This window comes from Eupeodes corollae, chromosome 3, assembly GCF_945859685.1.
Source record: "Eupeodes corollae chromosome 3, idEupCoro1.1, whole genome shotgun sequence".
Classification (NCBI taxonomy): domain Eukaryota; kingdom Metazoa; phylum Arthropoda; class Insecta; order Diptera; family Syrphidae; genus Eupeodes; species Eupeodes corollae.
The window spans coordinates 80948102-80967467 of NC_079149.1; the positions used below are offsets into that span (position 1 = coordinate 80948102).

Genomic DNA, 19366 nt, shown 5'->3' on the forward strand with positions numbered 1-19366 from the left:
ATATTTAGAAATAAAAAAGTAAACGATTGACAACGGTTGACAGACAAAAATAAAACTCACCTTAGTGCTGCTTAGCTGCTGCTGCCGCTACACCATTTTGTTCAGCCAGTTAGAAAAGACTTTGCTCGTAAACATTCTGAATATGTGAGACAGATATATGTTGCTTTCTGCTAAAAGTCGTTATACATCACTGGAATGCCCTTAGTTTTATACTAGAATTGAATTCCAATAGCTTGTTTCCATTGAAGCGCCGTTTTACAAAATTCCAATTGTCATCAACCAACCAGCGCTTCAAAAAAAAAAAAAACTACGTATCTATTCCATCTCATCCCATGGTATAATATCTCGGATCGTCCATGCATGTTCTATGACTTCATTTCGAAAGATTATTGATTTAAATAAAAATTATAAGGTTAAATAAATGTGTTTTCTATCTCTTAAACTATTGACTAATAAAGTATTAACAATAAACAATATCCTACTAAAACGTACCAGTTTCAAAAACCGAAAATAAAGTGTAATGTTGTGAAAAAAGTCGTGTCAATCAATCGTCCAAGTGGTGTGAAAACAGCGTAACTCTTTGAAACAAATTGTGTAGTAAACTGAGTATTGCTGCAGATCAATTGCTGAAAATTATTCAAATAAGGTACAAATTAAAAATGTGAAGTTAATAGTGCAGCATTCAATTAAGATTTGTTTAATTAAATGGGTGCAAAAATCAAACATTACAATATCATTATTTTCAATTAACCCAGAAAGTCTTTTCTTATTTAACGTTGAAGGAACAAAATGGCGGAATACGTTTGTGTTTCATCTGATGTTATTTTTTCTTTTGGGAAATGTTTTTTTCAATAAGAAATACCTTAATTTTTTTGATTTTTCTTTCCAATATGTTTTTTGTATAATATAATTTTCTAAAATATTTCTTGATGTTGTTCATTTGCAACGAATTTGGTCTGGGAGTGCCCTAAAAAAACAAACCAGATCCCGACCGTGTTTAGATATGTGAACAAAATTTAATATCGATTGTTTAAAATCAATTATTACACTTTTTTTCTTGCTAAAATGTAATATATTAACCTGTTAAAGTTTTTAGTGTAAAACCTTAATACACAAATCTGTACATTATTTTAATTTGTTTGTGTTTTCTTTTTATTATTGAGCTACAGACAAGACTTATTAAAAATAAAAAATCAACAATTGTACTGCGCAGTTAAATTGCTTAAATTTCTGATATTGCAAAGAAAAATTATCTAAACGTCGTCGTCGGGTGCAATTTTTGCATTTATTAATTAATGCCACAAGTTAACTATTTTCTTAAGGTTGTAATTTGCCTGCTTAAGTTTATATTTATTGCATAATGCATGATAAAAAATTCAACAATAATCTTATTTATTTATGTACCTCATCCCATATAAATAATTGCTAGCCCTTTTATGAAAAAGTAAGGGAAATCAGGTCAGTGAAATGTCCAAAATTTACTTCTTAGCGAATACGTATTACCGTCGGCATTCCTTAGTTTTGAAATACAAAAAAGAAACATATTCTGTTTAATACCAAATATAACCATCCTATTGCTTGTTGTTCGATTTTTAATTGTAATTGCTTTATTGTAGTCCTCCGTCACACAATCAGTCCTAATAAGTTGTTCATAGAAGATCTTTGAATTTATTATTTGAGATATTACATATGCAGGTATTAACAAAAATAACCCCATTTTTATACCTTTGAGATGACAAAAAGTTTTGGGACAAAAGCTACTTAATTTGATGTTGCAACACTTGCATTTTGCATTAAAATTATCAAGAAATCATTAGTATTTCTCTAGTTGTTTGGGAGCTTCTTTCGATCTGGAATCTTCAACTGACTTTGCAAGTTTTTCAACTCAAAATAAAGAAATCAATTCAACGATATTGTCTTTCAAATTTTATCCGTAAAGTCCGTCTGTAACCTGTACTTACAAAAAATGTACGATTTCATTTATAAATGGGCTACAAAAACCTCAATTTTGCTTTATTTATCAATTTTTAAGACAGACAGTCAATAACAAGCACTTAAATGAAAAAAAAAATAACTATTTAATATTATTGAATTCAATTTGAAGTGATTGCATGTATCATCCGCTGCTCATTGCACTTACCAACTAAGGTCTCAATTATCAATACTCAAAGGTAATTGTACATTTAAAAATACGAATTTTCTTCATGTAGGAGAGCATGTTAATATAATATACTCCAAGAGTTGTCAAAGTATAGTTTGAGGTAAAAAGTAAAAAGATTTTATGAAACGATCAACGTTGTCTTTTGATTTAAAAGACTGGAGATCAAAATAATAATTAAAAACAACTGCAGAAAAAAAATAATTTGTCCTAATCAATAAAAATTGTAATAGTTTTTTTTTTTATATTGACTTGGGTCAATATGCCTAGAATATACCAGGAGCTCTTAATTAACAAAAAATTCATCCAATAACATTTAAAATAAGACACTTTTTTTTTTAATTAATTTTTATTAATTCAATCTTAAACCTATCTTGAAGCTAGACAAAAATTCATAAAACTAGCATAATTAACCATAACTTAAAACTAAATTACTGGTCCCATACGGACACTCTAAGTTAAACAATAATACTTAATGCTGATGCCTTTCGGACCTAAGAACTATTTTACTTCAATTTAAATTTTATTCATTTTTGTATTTATTAGAAAATTCGAAAAAAAAAACAAATATCAAGATACTTTTTTATTTTTGCTTAAAAATACTTAAAATGAGGTACGTAATATAAAATTTAAAGCTAACTTAAACTACCTATCCTACTTATAAACTACTAAAAACTAGAACAACCACAGCAGCAAATGTAACTATCTAATATTTTTGTTTTTCATATTTTGTTGTAATTTTTTTTGAATTTTTTTATTATTTTTTTTAAATGTTTTTTTTTTTTTATTTATTTTTTGTTTTGTATTTCTTTTTGTGCCACTATACCTATTCTACTTAAAACTAAACCCTAAACTATAAAACAAGTATGTAAGCCGGCCAAGGCTTAAAACCCCATCCCGACTATCCACTATCAAGTGCCGATTGAAGACACCAAAACTGGTTCTACTGCTTCACCCTATCAGTTCGGTCCCGTTCGGACATAGCCCTACTGAACCGAAGGAGCTCTGCTCCGCCTTGTGCCATGACGTCACGATTGTACAGGAGTCGACTTTTCACGGTTCGTCGTCTGACGTGGTAGATTAACGGAACTGCCAATCTATCCTGTATCAGACCGCATCTGTCTAAAAAGAGGAATGCCTCTGCTGGAATGAAGTCGCTCAAGCGTGCACTCTCAAAATACTCGTCGTTCGGATAGAACGCCCTGAAAATTAAATTGTTGGTCGAAGACATAGCTCTTGCAATGTGACCTCGAACGAGTTTTATCACGAAATTGCCAATTCTGTTGATTCGTGCCTCATTCAAATAGTAACGCACATAAGAAGACTCGGCTGTTCGATATAAGCCGGTACAGCGTCGTAAACACTGCCGCTCGAACACCCGAAACTTCTCCATCTGGGAAGGGGCAACGTTGAACCACACAGGACAACCATAAACGATCATCGGCCGTATGAGGGCCATGTAGCAAATTACCTTCACTATGGGGTCAAGCCGACTGCAAAAAAAAAGCTGTTTCGTCAGAGCGAAAGCTCCTCTGGCCCTGGTCAGATACCGAGGTACTTCACTACACTTTTGCTGGCTAAAGGCTGCCCGTGAAGATCAACGATGACCATCTTGTGCCAATTCTTGCACGTATCCCTCGTGGGCCTAGCCAACGGAGTCCGGAACAGAATTGTCTCCGACTTCTGGACATTTATTTTCAGTTTCCAGTTGTCACACTATCGCTGAATCTTGTCGAAATCACGCTAATAATAAACTCAACCTTTCGGGCCGTTCTGTACGCAATAAGATCGTCAGCGTACGCAATTGCTTTTGTAAGACTACCTATCAGATCGCTGGTGTAAATGCTGAAGAGAATCGGCGAATTCACAGCTCCCTGTTGAAGACCATTTATATAGCATAGCGATATACATAGGTGTACATAAAATAAGACACTGGTTATTACTGCATGATTGTTAGTCAAAATTACTTCAGTCTTTTTTCCAAATAAAAAAACGTCATACAAATGTAGTACAATTAAGCTTCGTTTATTTTATTGTTTTTGTTGCTAATTTTAATAAAGCAAAACAAATATATTCAAACACACATTTACACCAAAGAAATTAGGCACCCAAAAAAGACCTGACATGTGTAAGTGGTTTTTGTAGAAAGCGACTTGTACATTATCTAATTTTGTGGATTGTTAATAAGCAAAAGTGTGGTACAGCAAAAGGCGGCAAAAATCTCCAGATTTGGGAGAGAGATTCCTCCATTGTGGTCGAATTTTTTTTATTGTTATTTAGCATATATTCGGTAGAACCTAAAGTTTTGTACACCAACATATACAATCAATCAAACTCATATTCGTACAGCAGCTTACAACTTAATTTTTTTCGGATTTGTCAAGAACCACTCATGATCATAATTTAATTTATTTCTTATATTAAAGATCTGAATACGATCTATTGTCTACCACTATAAAAACGCCATATTTCAACAAACAAAGAACATTTAATAGCACAAATTAAAAAGCGCAGTAAAAAAGATAAATATAAGCAAATTTTAATATTTTGTAGCATAACCCTTGTTCCTAATAACATGCTTGAGTCGGTTAGGCATGGACTGGACAAGTTTTTTCGTTGTTTCGTTAGATATTTTGTCCCATTCTTGCAGAATCTGCTCTTTAAACTCTCTTGCATTCCTTATGGTCAGTTTTCTTAGTTCCTGGTCTAAATGGTCCCATAAATTTTCGATAGGGTTAATATCCGTTGATTGGGTTGGAGTTTCCATGACATTAGGACAATTATAAAGCAGCCACAACTTTGTATTATGTGCCTTATGTTTGGGATCATTGTCCTGGTAAAAAGTGAACTGGTTTTGCAGACCCAATTTACGTGCACTTTCACCCAAATATTGTTTTAAAATCTCTCTATATTTCTTGTGGTCCATAATTTCTTCAATTACATGTAATTTTCCTACCTCTGCCGCAGAAAAACAATCCCAAACCACCCCATGCTTGAATGTTGCGAAAGTATTTTCCGGAAGTAGCTCAGTATTGGGTTTCGTCCAAACCATTTGTCGTCCATCTGAGCCCGATATATGAACTTTGACTCATACATTGATTGGTGCTCTTTTGCTAAATTTTGCCGTTTCAACCTGTTCACAGAAATTATGAAAGGTTTTTTTCTGGCAACTCTACCGTTAAAACCGTGATCGCGACATGTGGAATTGACTCAAAGGGTGAGGGCACACCCGGATTGGCATCGGTAGCGATTAAATCTGGAGGTGGACCCACATCTGTGATACACGGACATAGTTCTGGGCCGGCCAAAAAGAAGTCCAAGAAGTCACAGGCCAATCGAGACCAACGCAACGCCGAAAGGATTCTAGCCGCAGTCGGTGTCATACCGGCGGCGGAAAGAACCCCAGAGCAAACGCGTAAACTCGAGTGGGCTAGTGGCTTTCTTAGCAAAAAAGCTAAACCGACCTGCGGCGACTCAACGTCAAAGCGAGATAGGTCTTTCGAGGGTGACAAGCCCGAACCAAAAAGGCAGAAGGTGCTTTCCAACAGCACATCAGCCGTCAACAAAGATCTCTCCTTCAGCGACGCGCTCAAAGGTAAGATCATTGCCGCGGTCATTGACAGGAGTCATGTGGATGGTAACATCTCTCATGATCATTGGGCAGAGGTCAAGGCTCACCTCGGTTTCAGATTTTTATCTGTTATCGAGGAAAATCCGGGGCCTCTCCCAGACACAGCCGATGCAGGATGGTACCAAAATCGCATCAAACTCATCGCCTGTGGTGATCAGAGATCTTTCGATCTATACAGGGCTGCTGTCAATGGCTTGCCAGAAGTCTGGCCGGGTGCCAAGCTCGAGGTTGTTGCAAGGGAGAATATTCCTTGCCGGCCAAGAGCACGTATAATGGTCCCGGCTCTTCACAACTGTCCAGACATGATCATGAAACTGATCAAAACAAGTAATCCGGACCTGCCTACTCACGACTGGAAAGTACCAAAGGTTGAGAAGGAGACAGTGGGTCACTATAGATCGGCTCTCGTGCTGATCAATAGGGAATCACTGGCTCCACTGGCCGCGACCAAAGGTGTGATTAGGTATGGTTTCGATGAAATCATGATGCGTATTTATAAAAAAGATGAAGATACGCTAAACACGCCCCCCACAGAAGCCTCTTCAGCGGAGGGAATCGATTCATTGGCAACGAAAATGGAGGTCGATGCAACACCAAAAGTGGAACCATCGACATCCACTGCCCCAAATAAGCCATCCGACGTGGAGGCTAAAACTAAAGTCGACAGTAACTCCGACATGGAGACTGAAGACGCCACCTTAGGCATCACCCAGAGTGAGGAAGACCTGCTTAGGTCCTCCTCAGACGAGGAAAACGCCGACAAAACAGTGGTGGAGGTTGATCTGACTAATAGTAGCAATGCTGCGATTAGTACAGATTAATCTCCATCACGCCATCATGGCCACAAACAACCTGATACTCCGACTGCATAAGAACAAGGAAGACATCGTCTTAATACAGGAGCCGTGGGTCTCAAACTCCATCATCAGAGGTCTCAGGACTCCTGGCTATAAAATATTATATGCATCGGAGAAAGGTGAACCAAGGTCATGCATGTTAGTAAAAAATGACTTAAACATATTTTTACTCCCCAATTACAGCGACAAGGACACCACCACCGCTGTCCTAACAACAGATAAAGCCACCTACTGGCTCATATCCTCCTACCTTGGCCACGACAGCCCAATTCCAGGAAACACCTTGAGGAAGGCAATTGCGGACGCGCAATCGAAAAAAGTTGGTCTCCTAATTGGTTCAGACGCTAACGCCCATCACACGGTATGGGGTAGCTCTGATATAAATGAGAGAGGTGAGTACTTATTTGATTATTTACTAAGCACTAACCTACTCATAAGTAATATTGGTAATGAACCCACATTTGTAACCAAGAATAGGAAAGAGGTACTTGATATTACACTTACCTCTGACTCGATCCACAATATGATTTCAAACTGGCATGTCTCAAAAGAGAATTCCTTCTCTGACCACAAATACATTCAGTTTGAGCTCAAAGATGTAGCAAATACATCTACGGGATTTCGAAATCACCGGAATACCAACTGGGAGCGTTATAGGGAGGTACTAGCACAACTGCTTAATCATAACCTTCTTAAAAGCTCCTCCAGTAAAGATGAACTAGACCTTTCTGTAAATCATCTCACCGAAGCCTTAAATGAATCAATGAGATCTTCATGCCCTGTAACCATTTTAAAGGGTAAAAAGAAACCTCATTGGTGGCATAAAGAATTAGAACCATTCAGAAAGAGCTGTCGTAAACTCTTCAATAGATCTAAGTACACTAGATCTCCTTCTGACTGGGACTTATACAAACAAGCTCTAAAGCAATATAAAAAAGAATTAAGAAAGAGTAAGAGGTCTTCTTGGAGAAATTTTTGTGGTAAAATAGAAAATACTTCAGAAGCCTCAAGACTCAGGAAAATTCTCTCAAAAAGTCCAACAATACCTAGTGCTTTAAAGACAGAAACAGGCACATGGACTATCACAGATGAAGAATCTCTTAACCTGTTATTAGACACCCACTTTCCAGGTAGTTCTAACATACTCAACGACTTAACATCAGAGTCTCAAGCTTCTACAAGCGATTTAGTTGATCTAATAACGCGGGAAAAACTGCAATGGGCCATAGACAGCTTTGATCCATATAAATCTCCAGGACCAGATGGAATCATTCCGGCCGAACTACAAAAATGCTCAGACATGATTATTCCACCATTGGAAATCATTCTGACAAGCTGTGTAAGGTTGAGATATATTCCCAAAGCCTGGAGAATGGCAAAAGTAGTCTTCATTCCCAAGGCAGGGAAACCCTCACACGTTAACCCTAAAGATCTACGACCAATCAGCCTATCATCCTTCCTTCTTAAAACCTTGGAAAGATTGATTGAAATTTATATCAGACATAATTTAAAACCATGTCTCATTTCCACAGCTCAACATGCTTACTCTAAGGGAAAATCAGTAGAATCAGCACTTCACTCACTGGTACGTACTATTGAACATTCCCTCGAATACAAAGAATATAACCTGGTAGCGTTCCTAGATATTGAAGGAGCTTTCAACAACGTCAGTTACCAGGCGATCACAACAGCAATGGATAAGCTGAAATTAGAGAAGTCACTCATAGATCTTATAAGTCTCATGCTCAAAAGCAGGACAATAATTTCTAACATGAGAAGTTTTACTACCACCAGATCGGTGAATCGGGGCACTCCCCAAGGTGGAGTCCTTTCGCCTCTTTTATGGAACATGGTAGTAAACGACTTACTTACAACATTGGAAACAGAAGGTTTCAAGGTGATTGCCTACGCTGATGACGTTGCGATATCCGTATCTGGGAAGCACCCCCAAGTTCTCTCGGAACTCCTACAAAATGCCCTAAACAGGCTAACTAAATGGGCTAATCAATGTGGATTGGACGTCAACCCACACAAAACAGAATTAATACTCTTCTCGAGAAGATATAAAATTCCTCAGATTAGCCCACCAAAGATTAAAGGAATACCATTAAGCTTTTCCGACCAAGCTAAATATTTGGGCCTCATTTTAGACAAAAAACTAAATTGGAAGGCAAATATTGATGAAAGAGTCAAAAAGGCTACTGTAGCGCTTTTTACTTGTAAAAAGGCCATAGGATCAAAATGGGGCTTCTCCCCAAAAATAACCCACTGGCTATACACTTCGGTAATCAGGCCGATACTCATTTATGGAGCCGTCGTATGGTGGACCGCACTGGATAAGATGGTAAATCTAAATAAACTCATTAAAGTCCAGCGGTCAGCAGGTATGTGCATCACAGGAGCACTTCGCACAACACCAACTGCAGCACTGGAAGTGCTTTTAAACCTAACACCACTTGACATCTTCTCTAAAAAGGTGGCTGCCAACTCATGTGTAAGGCTTAGAGCCACCTCTCAATGGACCAGTAACAATACTGGACATACAACCATTCTAGATAATTTCAGATCTATCCCAGATCGCTTAGACTATACCACCCCAAAAATGGTATTTGGTAAAAGATTCCATGTGTCCATCCCTTCAAGATCCTCCTGGGAAGAAGAGGGACCCCTGGAAGACGATGCGGTACACTTCTACACTGACGGTTCAAAGACCGATCACGGAGTTGGAAGTGGTATCTTTTCAGAACAACTGAATCTCAGTCTATCCTATAGACTTCCCAATCAATGTAGTGTGTTCCAGGCAGAAGTAATGGCGATAAAAGAAGCACTATCCTGGCTCAAAGAAAACGTTATATCTTGTAAGGATATACGTATCTTCTCGGACAGCCAAGCCGCTCTTAAATCTCTCGCGTCTGTCTCCACAAACTCTCGAACAGTCCACGATTGTCAATCATCTCTGAAGGAGATGACGGAACAGTTTAACATTCACCTCATTTGGGTGCCGGGCCACAGAGACATTCCGGGAAATTGCAAAGCCGATGAGCTCGCCAAAAACGGAACACTTCTGCCTTATGTTAGACAAAAACATAACATAGGAACACCACTTGCTACATGCAAATATCTTCTCAAGCAATATGCTTTAGAAACAACAAATACTAGATGGTCACGAAGTACCACCTGCCTGGCAACCAAGCAAATATGGCCAAGTATTGACTTAAAACGGTCAAAAGGCTTGATATCACTAAGCAGACAAAGTATAAGCTCTACAATTGGAGTAATAACGGGACACTGCCTCATAGGTAGACATGCTCTGAGGCTAGGGGTCTACACAAATGACTTCTGTAGAAGCTGCATGGACGAGGAGGAAGAGGAAACAGTCCAACACCTTCTATGTACATGTCCAGCACTCTCCATTAGAAGGAATTACTTTCTTGGTAATCCCTTCTTCGATAATACCAGTGAACTGGCAAATATTGACACAAAACGTCTCTCTAACTTTATTAAAAGCACAAAATGGTTTGTTTAAATTCATTACTCCCATGAGTAACCTCATTAGTGGTATCACAATGGACCCTTGAGGTCTACGTGTGTCAATGATATCTAGACAGCCACTCTAACCTAACCTAATAAGCAAAAGTGTGGTACAGCAAAAGGCGGCAAAAATCTCCAGATTTGGGAGAGAGATTCCTCCATTGTGGTCGAATTTTTTTTATTGTTATTTAGCATATATTCGGTAGAACCTAAAGTTTTGTACACCAACATATACAATCAATCAAACTCATATTCGTACAGCAGCTTACAACTTAATTTTTTTCGGATTTGTCAAGAACCACTCATGATCATAATTTAATTTATTTCTTATATTAAAGATCTGAATACGATCTATTGTCTACCACTATAAAAACGCCATATTTCAACAAACAAAGAACATTTAATAGCACAAATTAAAAAGCGCAGTAAAAAAGATAAATATAAGCAAATTTTAATATTTTGTAGCATAACCCTTGTTCCTAATAACATGCTTGAGTCGGTTAGGCATGGACTGGACAAGTTTTTTCGTTGTTTCGTTAGATATTTTGTCCCATTCTTGCAGAATCTGCTCTTTAAACTCTCTTGCATTCCTTATGGTCAGTTTTCTTAGTTCCTGGTCTAAATGGTCCCATAAATTTTCGATAGGGTTAATATCCGTTGATTGGGTTGGAGTTTCCATGACATTAGGACAATTATAAAGCAGCCACAACTTTGTATTATGTGCCTTATGTTTGGGATCATTGTCCTGGTAAAAAGTGAACTGGTTTTGCAGACCCAATTTACGTGCACTTTCACCCAAATATTGTTTTAAAATCTCTCTATATTTCTTGTGGTCCATAATTTCTTCAATTACATGTAATTTTCCTACCTCTGCCGCAGAAAAACAATCCCAAACCACCCCATGCTTGAATGTTGCGAAAGTATTTTCCGGAAGTAGCTCAGTATTGGGTTTCGTCCAAACCATTTGTCGTCCATCTGAGCCCGATATATGAACTTTGACTCATACATTGATTGGTGCTCTTTTGCTAAATTTTGCCGTTTCAACCTGTTCACAGAAATTATGAAAGGTTTTTTTCTGGCAACTCTACCGTTAAAACCGTGATCGCGAATTGAGTTTCTCAACATCTCAGTAGAAAACTGCTTGTTGAGTTCCTGTCGCAAATTTTCAGCAAGTTTTGGTGCACTGATCCGGGGTTTCTTGGCATATTTTCCATTCGCACTGTTTTCTCCCCATTGTTTTAAATTTTTACTTCTTTTTTCATAAATTTAAGACACACAATCGAACTACGAAAACAATAAAATGATGAAAATATTTTTGACATTTTTTTAACGCTTACTTAAAGTAGATTTTGCGAATAAAGAAAACACTTAACGAATAAGAATTTGATGTGAGTTCTTAGTAAAATACTTTTAGATGACCAATAACGTTGGTAATGCATTACATACTTAATTTTTTATGAATTGCAAAAATGAAGTTAATGCTCAAGAAAAATTGGCAATTCAAATTTATTGAATGAAAATGCAATTTTGGATTAAAATTAAGTTTGTATTTAATAGAATAGAGTGTACGAATATGAATTTGACTGACTGTACATATTATTTTGACAGTAAATCATATCACCGGGTAAACTCTAATAGGAAAGCACGCCATTCGGCTAGGCGTATTCTCAAATGACTTTTGCAGGAGCATTATAGATGAGGAAAAGGAATAAACAGTTCTTAACCTCCTCTGACATTTCCTGCTCTAGCTCAAAAACGCAAGGCTTAGGTAGGTAGGTAGGTAGAAATGGCGATCTCAAGGCAACCTAGCCTGAGATCCAATTAGCGCTGTAGTGCACCGTTTTGATACCAAAAACTCGTTTGACCTTTGATTGAAAGGGATAGATTGATAGAGAAGCTTCATAGCGATTATGTTAGAGCCATTTTGTCGCATTGAGAAAAAAGATTAGGTCTCTAATCTTTGTCTCAGATAGCTCATCGAGTTCTCGAAACAATGCTTTTCCAAAGCATTTCATTCTGGTGTTTGCCAAAGCAGGACATTTGCAGAGGAAGTGGATTATGGTTTCACTTTCTCTTTGGTCTCTACAGCTACGCAAAAAGTGTTGTAAGAGATACCCAACTTCTCTGCATGAACTCCTATAGGCCAATGTCCGGTACAAACCGCAACAATCCTGGCTATGTCTTGCCTTGGCCAACGCAAGGCTTACCTAGGAGATTTTTTATATGACGATCTAAACGACCTCAATTATATTAACATAATCAGTCTTTCACCTTTCGTAAGGGACTCATACTGGTTTCATTGGGCTTAGAAGAATGCCTCAAGATTCATGTGGTATCACAGGGCCATTAAACTGGCCTAAGTATTTCCTAGTCCATCACGGGAAACCACTTTATTATATTGACAATTTTCATTTGAACTTTTTTAATCGAGTTAAATTGAAATGCAAGAGCGTAAAGACTAAGAAATTTGACTATTAAAAATGCTAAACCCATAGACACCCCAGCACAACCTTATACATAGAAACAATACTAACAAAACTGAAATATTTACATATTCATGTACCAAAATATCATACATTTTTAACGGATCCACACTTCACCAAATTGCAACATTTGATTTTGCAATTCAGAAATAGTTTGTAGCGTTTTTCTTTTTTCCATAATAGTTTAAAAGTTTTGGCTTTTTAAGTTCTTCAGAACATATTCTATTTATTTCATTCATGAAGTTTTCAAGATTTGTATTCTAAGATCAGGTAGAGAAGGTGAACGTGATCAATTTTTAGTTAAGTTCAGAAGAAAAGCATTTGGTTGCTTTGTGAGAATCGAATTGATTTGTATGTATTTATTGTTTATGTTTCAACCCAATTGTTTTCATATCTTTTAAAACTGTTAGCAAAACAAATTGCTGGTTATACTTTCACTTTAAAAAACTTATTTGAAGACAAAATTAACAATTGAATTTTCAACTTACCTCTGAAACTTGTCATACAATGTGAAGTCATTTTTGTTGGTGTATTCAAACGTTTTATCAGACCAATATTTTTGCTATGTTGGCCTAATTTGACCTAATCTTAGCGCCAGGCGCTCAAAACAATTAATCTCTCTCAGTAGATTGCATATTAGCTACGTTATTGGTGTCCTGACTGGGCATTGCTTGATAGGAAGGCATGCTATTCGACTTGGAGCCCCTGCAAATGATTTTAGTAGGAGTTGCATGGACGAGGAGGAGGAGGAGACAATCTCTCATCTTCTGTGCACATGTCCTGCCTTATCACAAAGACGTAGAATCCACCTTGGAGACTACTACTTCAACGATACCAGCAATCTAAAAAATTCTGACATTATTTGTCTCCTACGCTTCATTCGGAGCTCCAATTGGTTCGACGAGTTTAGCTGATCAACTGATCCATGTGGTATCACAACCGAACATACTTTGGTCTAAGTGTGTTGGACTTCCAACCCAACAGCCACTTTAACCTAATATAGCATTGAAAAAAAATAGTTTTTGTCTTTCATTTCGAATCTTCATACAAAAAACTGCCAATAAATATTTGTTCAAGCTTTTGTCTGTTTTGAATACTTATGTTGTCTTTCACGTTTGGATACGAGCAACCATCGAGTGACTTAAGACCCTTTTAGAATTCTTGTACCCAAGCTTAATAAGCCTTAATGAATTTGATATACCACTATAAACAAAACTTACAGGTCAGATAAATTAAAAGTATAAGTTAAGAAATTAAGTGGGGTATCAACTCGTGGAGAACTAGGACCCAATGACTAACGACTCTCAACCATTCCTGTGTGTAAGAGTATTGTCAGGGATAGAGAGGACCTACAGTTTATATGCCGAATCCAAATGGCTTATTTGAGGAAACCCTTTTATAACAACTATTACTCTTGGAGGATTTGTCAAACAGGTAGGGATTGTACCCAATACCTCTGGTATGACAGTCTTACGCACGAATCATCACGCCACGCGACGCGTGCTACAAATTAAAATTATATATTCTCGTTATTATTTTATAGAGTGTGAATTTGTTTGAAAGAACGATAATTGTGTTTAAGAAGAAAAACCCTTAAAAATTACAAAAGAAAAACAGGAAATGTTTAAATAGTTTGTACTTGAATTTGGGAACTACTGTTTACTAAAACTTATTTATCTACAAAACATTTATTTTCTGTGAATAATTATGCATCTGTTCAGTTCTTAGTACTTTTTAGAAATAGCTTTTTAATATAAAATACAAAAAAATCGAAAAGCCGAGGCTCCCTGAAAATTGATTGAAAACTTTCAATATTGTAATCCCACCGAAATCCTCATATAATATTAAACTTAATAGTTATAAGAAAAGTGAATTGATTTTGGTTTTTTTCTATTTCCCCAATTGTTTTTTTTATTTTATTTTTATAACCTAGCATAGGTTTAACACCGCTTCACCAAATTAAAGCAGCTACACCACTAAACTTTGATCTGTTGTTTATTATAAGAAAAATGTTTTCAGGATAAAGTTAAAATCATGCGGGAATCAGCACAGGAAATTGGCCAAGATGTCTGGCATCAATGGATATTGGATGCCATTGCTAAGATTCGTTCGCAGAAACAGCGGCCAAGTGTCCAAAGAATATGTCAAGCAATTGGCAGCCATCACAAGTTTCACGAAGACATTGTCGCTGATAAACTTGAAGAAGCTGTTAATTCTGGAGCTGTGATAAAAGTCTACAACAAAGGCTTGCATTCTTATAAAGCACCTATGGCAAAACGAAAAATCAAAATAGAAAAAAATACTAATTTATGCAAGGTCGTAGCAAAGGCTGTTCATGACTTGGGAGAATGTGAAGGATCAACTTTTAGAAGTATTGAAAACTATGTACAAAAGTTTAATAATATTGAGTTAGGAACTGATACGGATTTAAAAGTTGTTATCAAAAACTCATTAAAAAAGGCATTAGATGCAGGTTTCCTAATTCAAGATGGTAAGCTTTACAAAAAAGGACGATCATTGACTACACCCCGCAAAACAGCCACTACTGAAAGCGTAATAGAAAGAATAAACCAAGTGAGTTGTAGCAAAAATTAAAAAAACTTAATGTTGCTTTCATAAAATTTGTATTCATATCTCATTTGCAGGGTGACTCAATGTGTTCTCAATGTTGCGGTACCTCAGATCGAAATGGCAGCGGTATTCCTGAGCCACTCAGCTCATGTGATAAATGTGGAATGTCTCTGCACACAACATGTGCTAATATTGCCGGCAAATGTAAATCACAATCGCAGGTTCTTCTTTATATTTTGTCTACAAAAGGCAACAAATGGCATTGCTACAAATGTAAAACGTGTGATTCTTGTAACGATCGGCACAAGGGCCCTTGTCTGCTAGATTGTTACCTGTGCCAGAAAAGTTTTCATCTAACTTGCCTAAATCCTGTGTCAGATAAGAAACCCAAGTGTCCATGGAGGTAATTGCAACTAAATTTTAAGACTTTTTCTTTAATTTTGCGTTTTGTTTTTAACATTACCATCTTGTATAGGTGTAATCATTGCTCGGAGCATCAAATGAACACCAAAAAAAGACCTTATAAAAACAATGCAATGGATTCTACTCCTCGAAGAAGTAACACAAAAACCGTTGATAACAAAATTGCTAAGAAATGGTTAGAATAAAAAAAAAAATAAAACAAACAAAAAGCTTCAAAAATAAATCGAAATTTCTTTTCTGTCATATTCTCTTCTCAGGGCTTCGAAAACAACTTTGATGAATATAAAAATGGACGATAGTGATTACGCTGTAGAAACACCACAAACAAAAGACAACTATTTGTCAGATTGTGGCAGTGAAGATAATAAAAGACAAGTTTTACAATCTAATGCTAAAAGAAAACATGTGCAAACGCTTTTTGGAGATATGAAAACTAAGCCATCAACCTCAACAACGTTTCAATTCCAAGACATGAAGAAAAATGACAAAATGTCTAAGGAAAAGCAAAAGTTCTTCAGGCATTCAGCTTTTAATAGCGATAGAATCGTAAAAGCTGGAATGAACTTACAAAATTCGCTCAAAGCGAACAAAAGCACTTCGAAAAGCCCAATGCAACATATGTTAGATATTAAGATGGATCCAACTCATGGTGAGCGTCCGCGAAAACTTTCTGAAACATCGTCTTCATGTTCATCGAGTGATAACGAAGATGATGACGATGATGGCGATAGCAGTTCTTCTGACTCCTGCTCATCCAGCAGCTCTACTGATTCAAGTGGGAGTAGTTGTGAAAGTTCTTCGTCCGGCGACGACGATGATGACAATGACGATGATACAGAAAAGAGTGACAAATCAGAAATGACGTCGTCTCGGAGCAGTAAGAAAAGTTCATCGAATACAAATGAAAAAATGGATGAACTTAAATGTAATATGTTTCAAAGCGATGATTCTAATGTCAAAGACGAAAATGTATGGGGATTTGCAGCCGTTGCTAAAAAAGAGGTTGATATATTTGCTAAAGCAAAAGGCTCGCCATCAACATCAACATCAACATCGAAGGAAGTAAAAAAGAAGAATACTCAGCTTAAAGGATTGTTTGATGGCTTGTCGCACATATTTACAACTTCTAACTATTCACGTACCAATTTAAAAGGTAAAGATATTGGAAGTAACGTTGCACCAATGGAAGTATTTTGCCCAGAAAGTGCAAAAAGTCCAAAAGATACTAGAAAATCATTCAGGAATTTTGAAAAGGATACCAATTTTTGTCCAAATGTTCAAGACAAAGCTAATGCTAATGTATTCAAACAAAATGCAACTTCTAATCTGAACTCGACGTTAACAACAACAACTGTCAAAAATGATTCAGTTGTTACTCCCAAGAATTTATTTTTGGAAGGCACGACTTCATCTTTGAATATAAACGAATTAAGTCAGAATGGCTGCAACATCTCTAAAACGGCTGTAGTTAAAAAACGGATAACTCCGCTTATATCAATGCCATTAGAGAAGAAAAATGTCTTCGCGACACAAGCAATCAATGATGAAGTTCCTTATCTTACACAAAAAACCGTACTCAATGCTGCAGTATGCCACAACGAAGATGATTCAGAATTTGGAAATGGCTTTTTCGATGTTAAAAATCAACTTGACTTTGCGCAGTTAAGGGAGAAGAGCCATCATTTTAATATATTTGAAAATGATGATTCAATTGATTTAAGTAATCCATATTGTTTTCCACAATTGGGTAAGAAAAAAAGTTACCATAATTTATTTTGTATTTTTTTTTATCAAAATATAAGACTGCTTTTGCCTGGCCTACACAAAATTGGGTTTTTCTTAACTAAAAATTCGTTATTTTTTTTTGTATTAGTTTAATTTTTAAATTTCTGTTTATATTTTAAATTAAATTTTCAATTAAATTTACTGAGCGGATGCAAAATTTATTCATAATGTCTTAGGTTTCCTTAAATATTTTTAACATTCTTAACGCAATACGACTTGGTGTAGTCTCAAATGACTTCTGCAGGAGCTGTATGTACGAGGAAGAAGAGGAAACAATCTCTCACCTTCTCTGCACTTGCCCTGCTCTTTCACTAAGACGTAGACTTCATCTAAGAGACTACCTTTTTGATAATCCCAGTGAACTAGCTAATAAGGATATCAAATATCTTGTTCGCTTTATAAAAAGCTCAAAATGGCTCGACTAGTAAGAAGTAATTCTATAGATTCATGTGGTATCACAATGGGCCTTTTCTTTAAGCCTAAGTGTGTGGGTTCTGTATCCGCAACCACTTTAACCTAACCTAGGGGTACTTTTAATAATATATTAATATTTCATTTTTAAATTGTTATCTACTGGAATTTGAACTTGAAAAATAAGAATTCCTGCAAATCAAATAATTAAGTTAAAAAAAAGACTGGAAGCACATATGTATGCCTTAATGTCGAATTTGATTGAAGTTTCAAATAACAAATAAGTCAAAAATTCACTCACTCACTTTATTATCAGGAACATATTAGAATAATCTGCTTCAAACTTATTTTCTAGAGTTGTCCCAAACAAACTAAAACAAAAATAGTATGTGTTTCCAGACTTTACTATTCATGGATGGTAATGTTAAAAACCAGAAACATGTGCAAAAAGGAAAACGTTGGGAAATCATGCTTGAATGTTAATGCAAAGCTAACATAGGTTTTATGCTGGCACAAAACACGCACTTTCCTCTCTTCGATCCAAACAAGTTTCCATCGATTGGATATTTTATAGCAAATGATGTTTTATTAGGCCCACTAATGTTAAACATTCAGTATCAGAAATTAGTTCCATTCTTAAGCTTAATTCTAAAATTGTTAAGTCCGACCGTAAAATAATTGTAATTGGTATTTCCAATGACATTATTATCAGCCTTTGTTAAAACGAGGTTTGTAAGTGTCACATGTAAAAATTATAAATTTATTGTTATAAAAGTTTTTTCTCCTAGAATGTGTGTAGTTTTTAGAGAGTTTCGGAGATAAAGAAGTAAATATTCTTCTCTTGCATTGATGTATTCAGGTTTTTTTTTCAAATTGCTCTGGGAAAAAGATATTCACCATTATTTTAATTCCTTTTCAAACTTTTTTCTTATGTTAAAAATAAATATTTTATTCCTTTTGAATTAAAATTTGAGCTTTTATTGTGCTTTAGAAACAAAGAAACAATCTTATTAAATAGGCCCAGATGTTCCAAAAACTTAACATACAAAACCTTAATACAGATACCAATTTTTCTTTTAAGACCAAAGCGAAAATTTTAGTTGATTTAGTTCTCCTTAGTTTAAAATATTTATTTAATATAATTTTAAATCATTTTTATTATTTTGGATGTAAATATCAAAATTTATTTTAATATTAATAATTTATGCATTTCAGAAAACCAAATGCCTCCTGGTATATCAGAAAAAGATGTTAAAATGTATCGGCTTATTAGAGAAAAGTCAGCAAAGGCAGTAGCTGAAATTGTCAATCAAGGCGGACGAATTAATTTAGCTATACCCGATTTAAACCCAACATTACTTAGTCCACCTTCTCTTGCTTTGGCCGCACAAGAACGCTGTCCAGCTGCAATTGAATTTGGCAAATGGGAAATACAAACATGGTACTCTAGTCGATTTCCCCAAGAATATGCAAGGTAACAAAAACAACAAATTGCTTTCAATTTTTATTTTATTTA

General features: G+C 35.9%; 1 protein-coding gene across 6 annotated transcripts in view; it reads left to right on the forward strand.

Annotated features, from left to right (window-relative positions):
- The first annotated feature begins 287 nt into the window (after positions 1–287).
- Positions 288–19366, forward strand: part of LOC129952751 (uncharacterized) — a 28420-nt gene continuing 9341 nt past the window's right edge. For 2 of the 6 annotated variants that reach the window (XM_056065558.1, XM_056065563.1), the window contains exons 1-6: positions 1281–1322; positions 14680–15234; positions 15306–15634; positions 15707–15829; positions 15912–17401; positions 19066–19324. In XM_056065558.1, the coding sequence (XP_055921533.1) occupies positions 1296–1322; positions 14680–15234; positions 15306–15634; positions 15707–15829; positions 15912–17401; positions 19066–19324 (2783 nt within the window). In that variant the 5' untranslated portion in view covers positions 1281–1295. Of the gene's footprint in view, positions 647–1280; positions 1323–14593; positions 15235–15305; positions 15635–15706; positions 15830–15911; positions 17402–19065; positions 19325–19366 lie in introns of those variants that run through there. The other 4 variants (XM_056065559.1, XM_056065560.1, XM_056065562.1 and 1 more) reach the window with 4 other exon arrangements.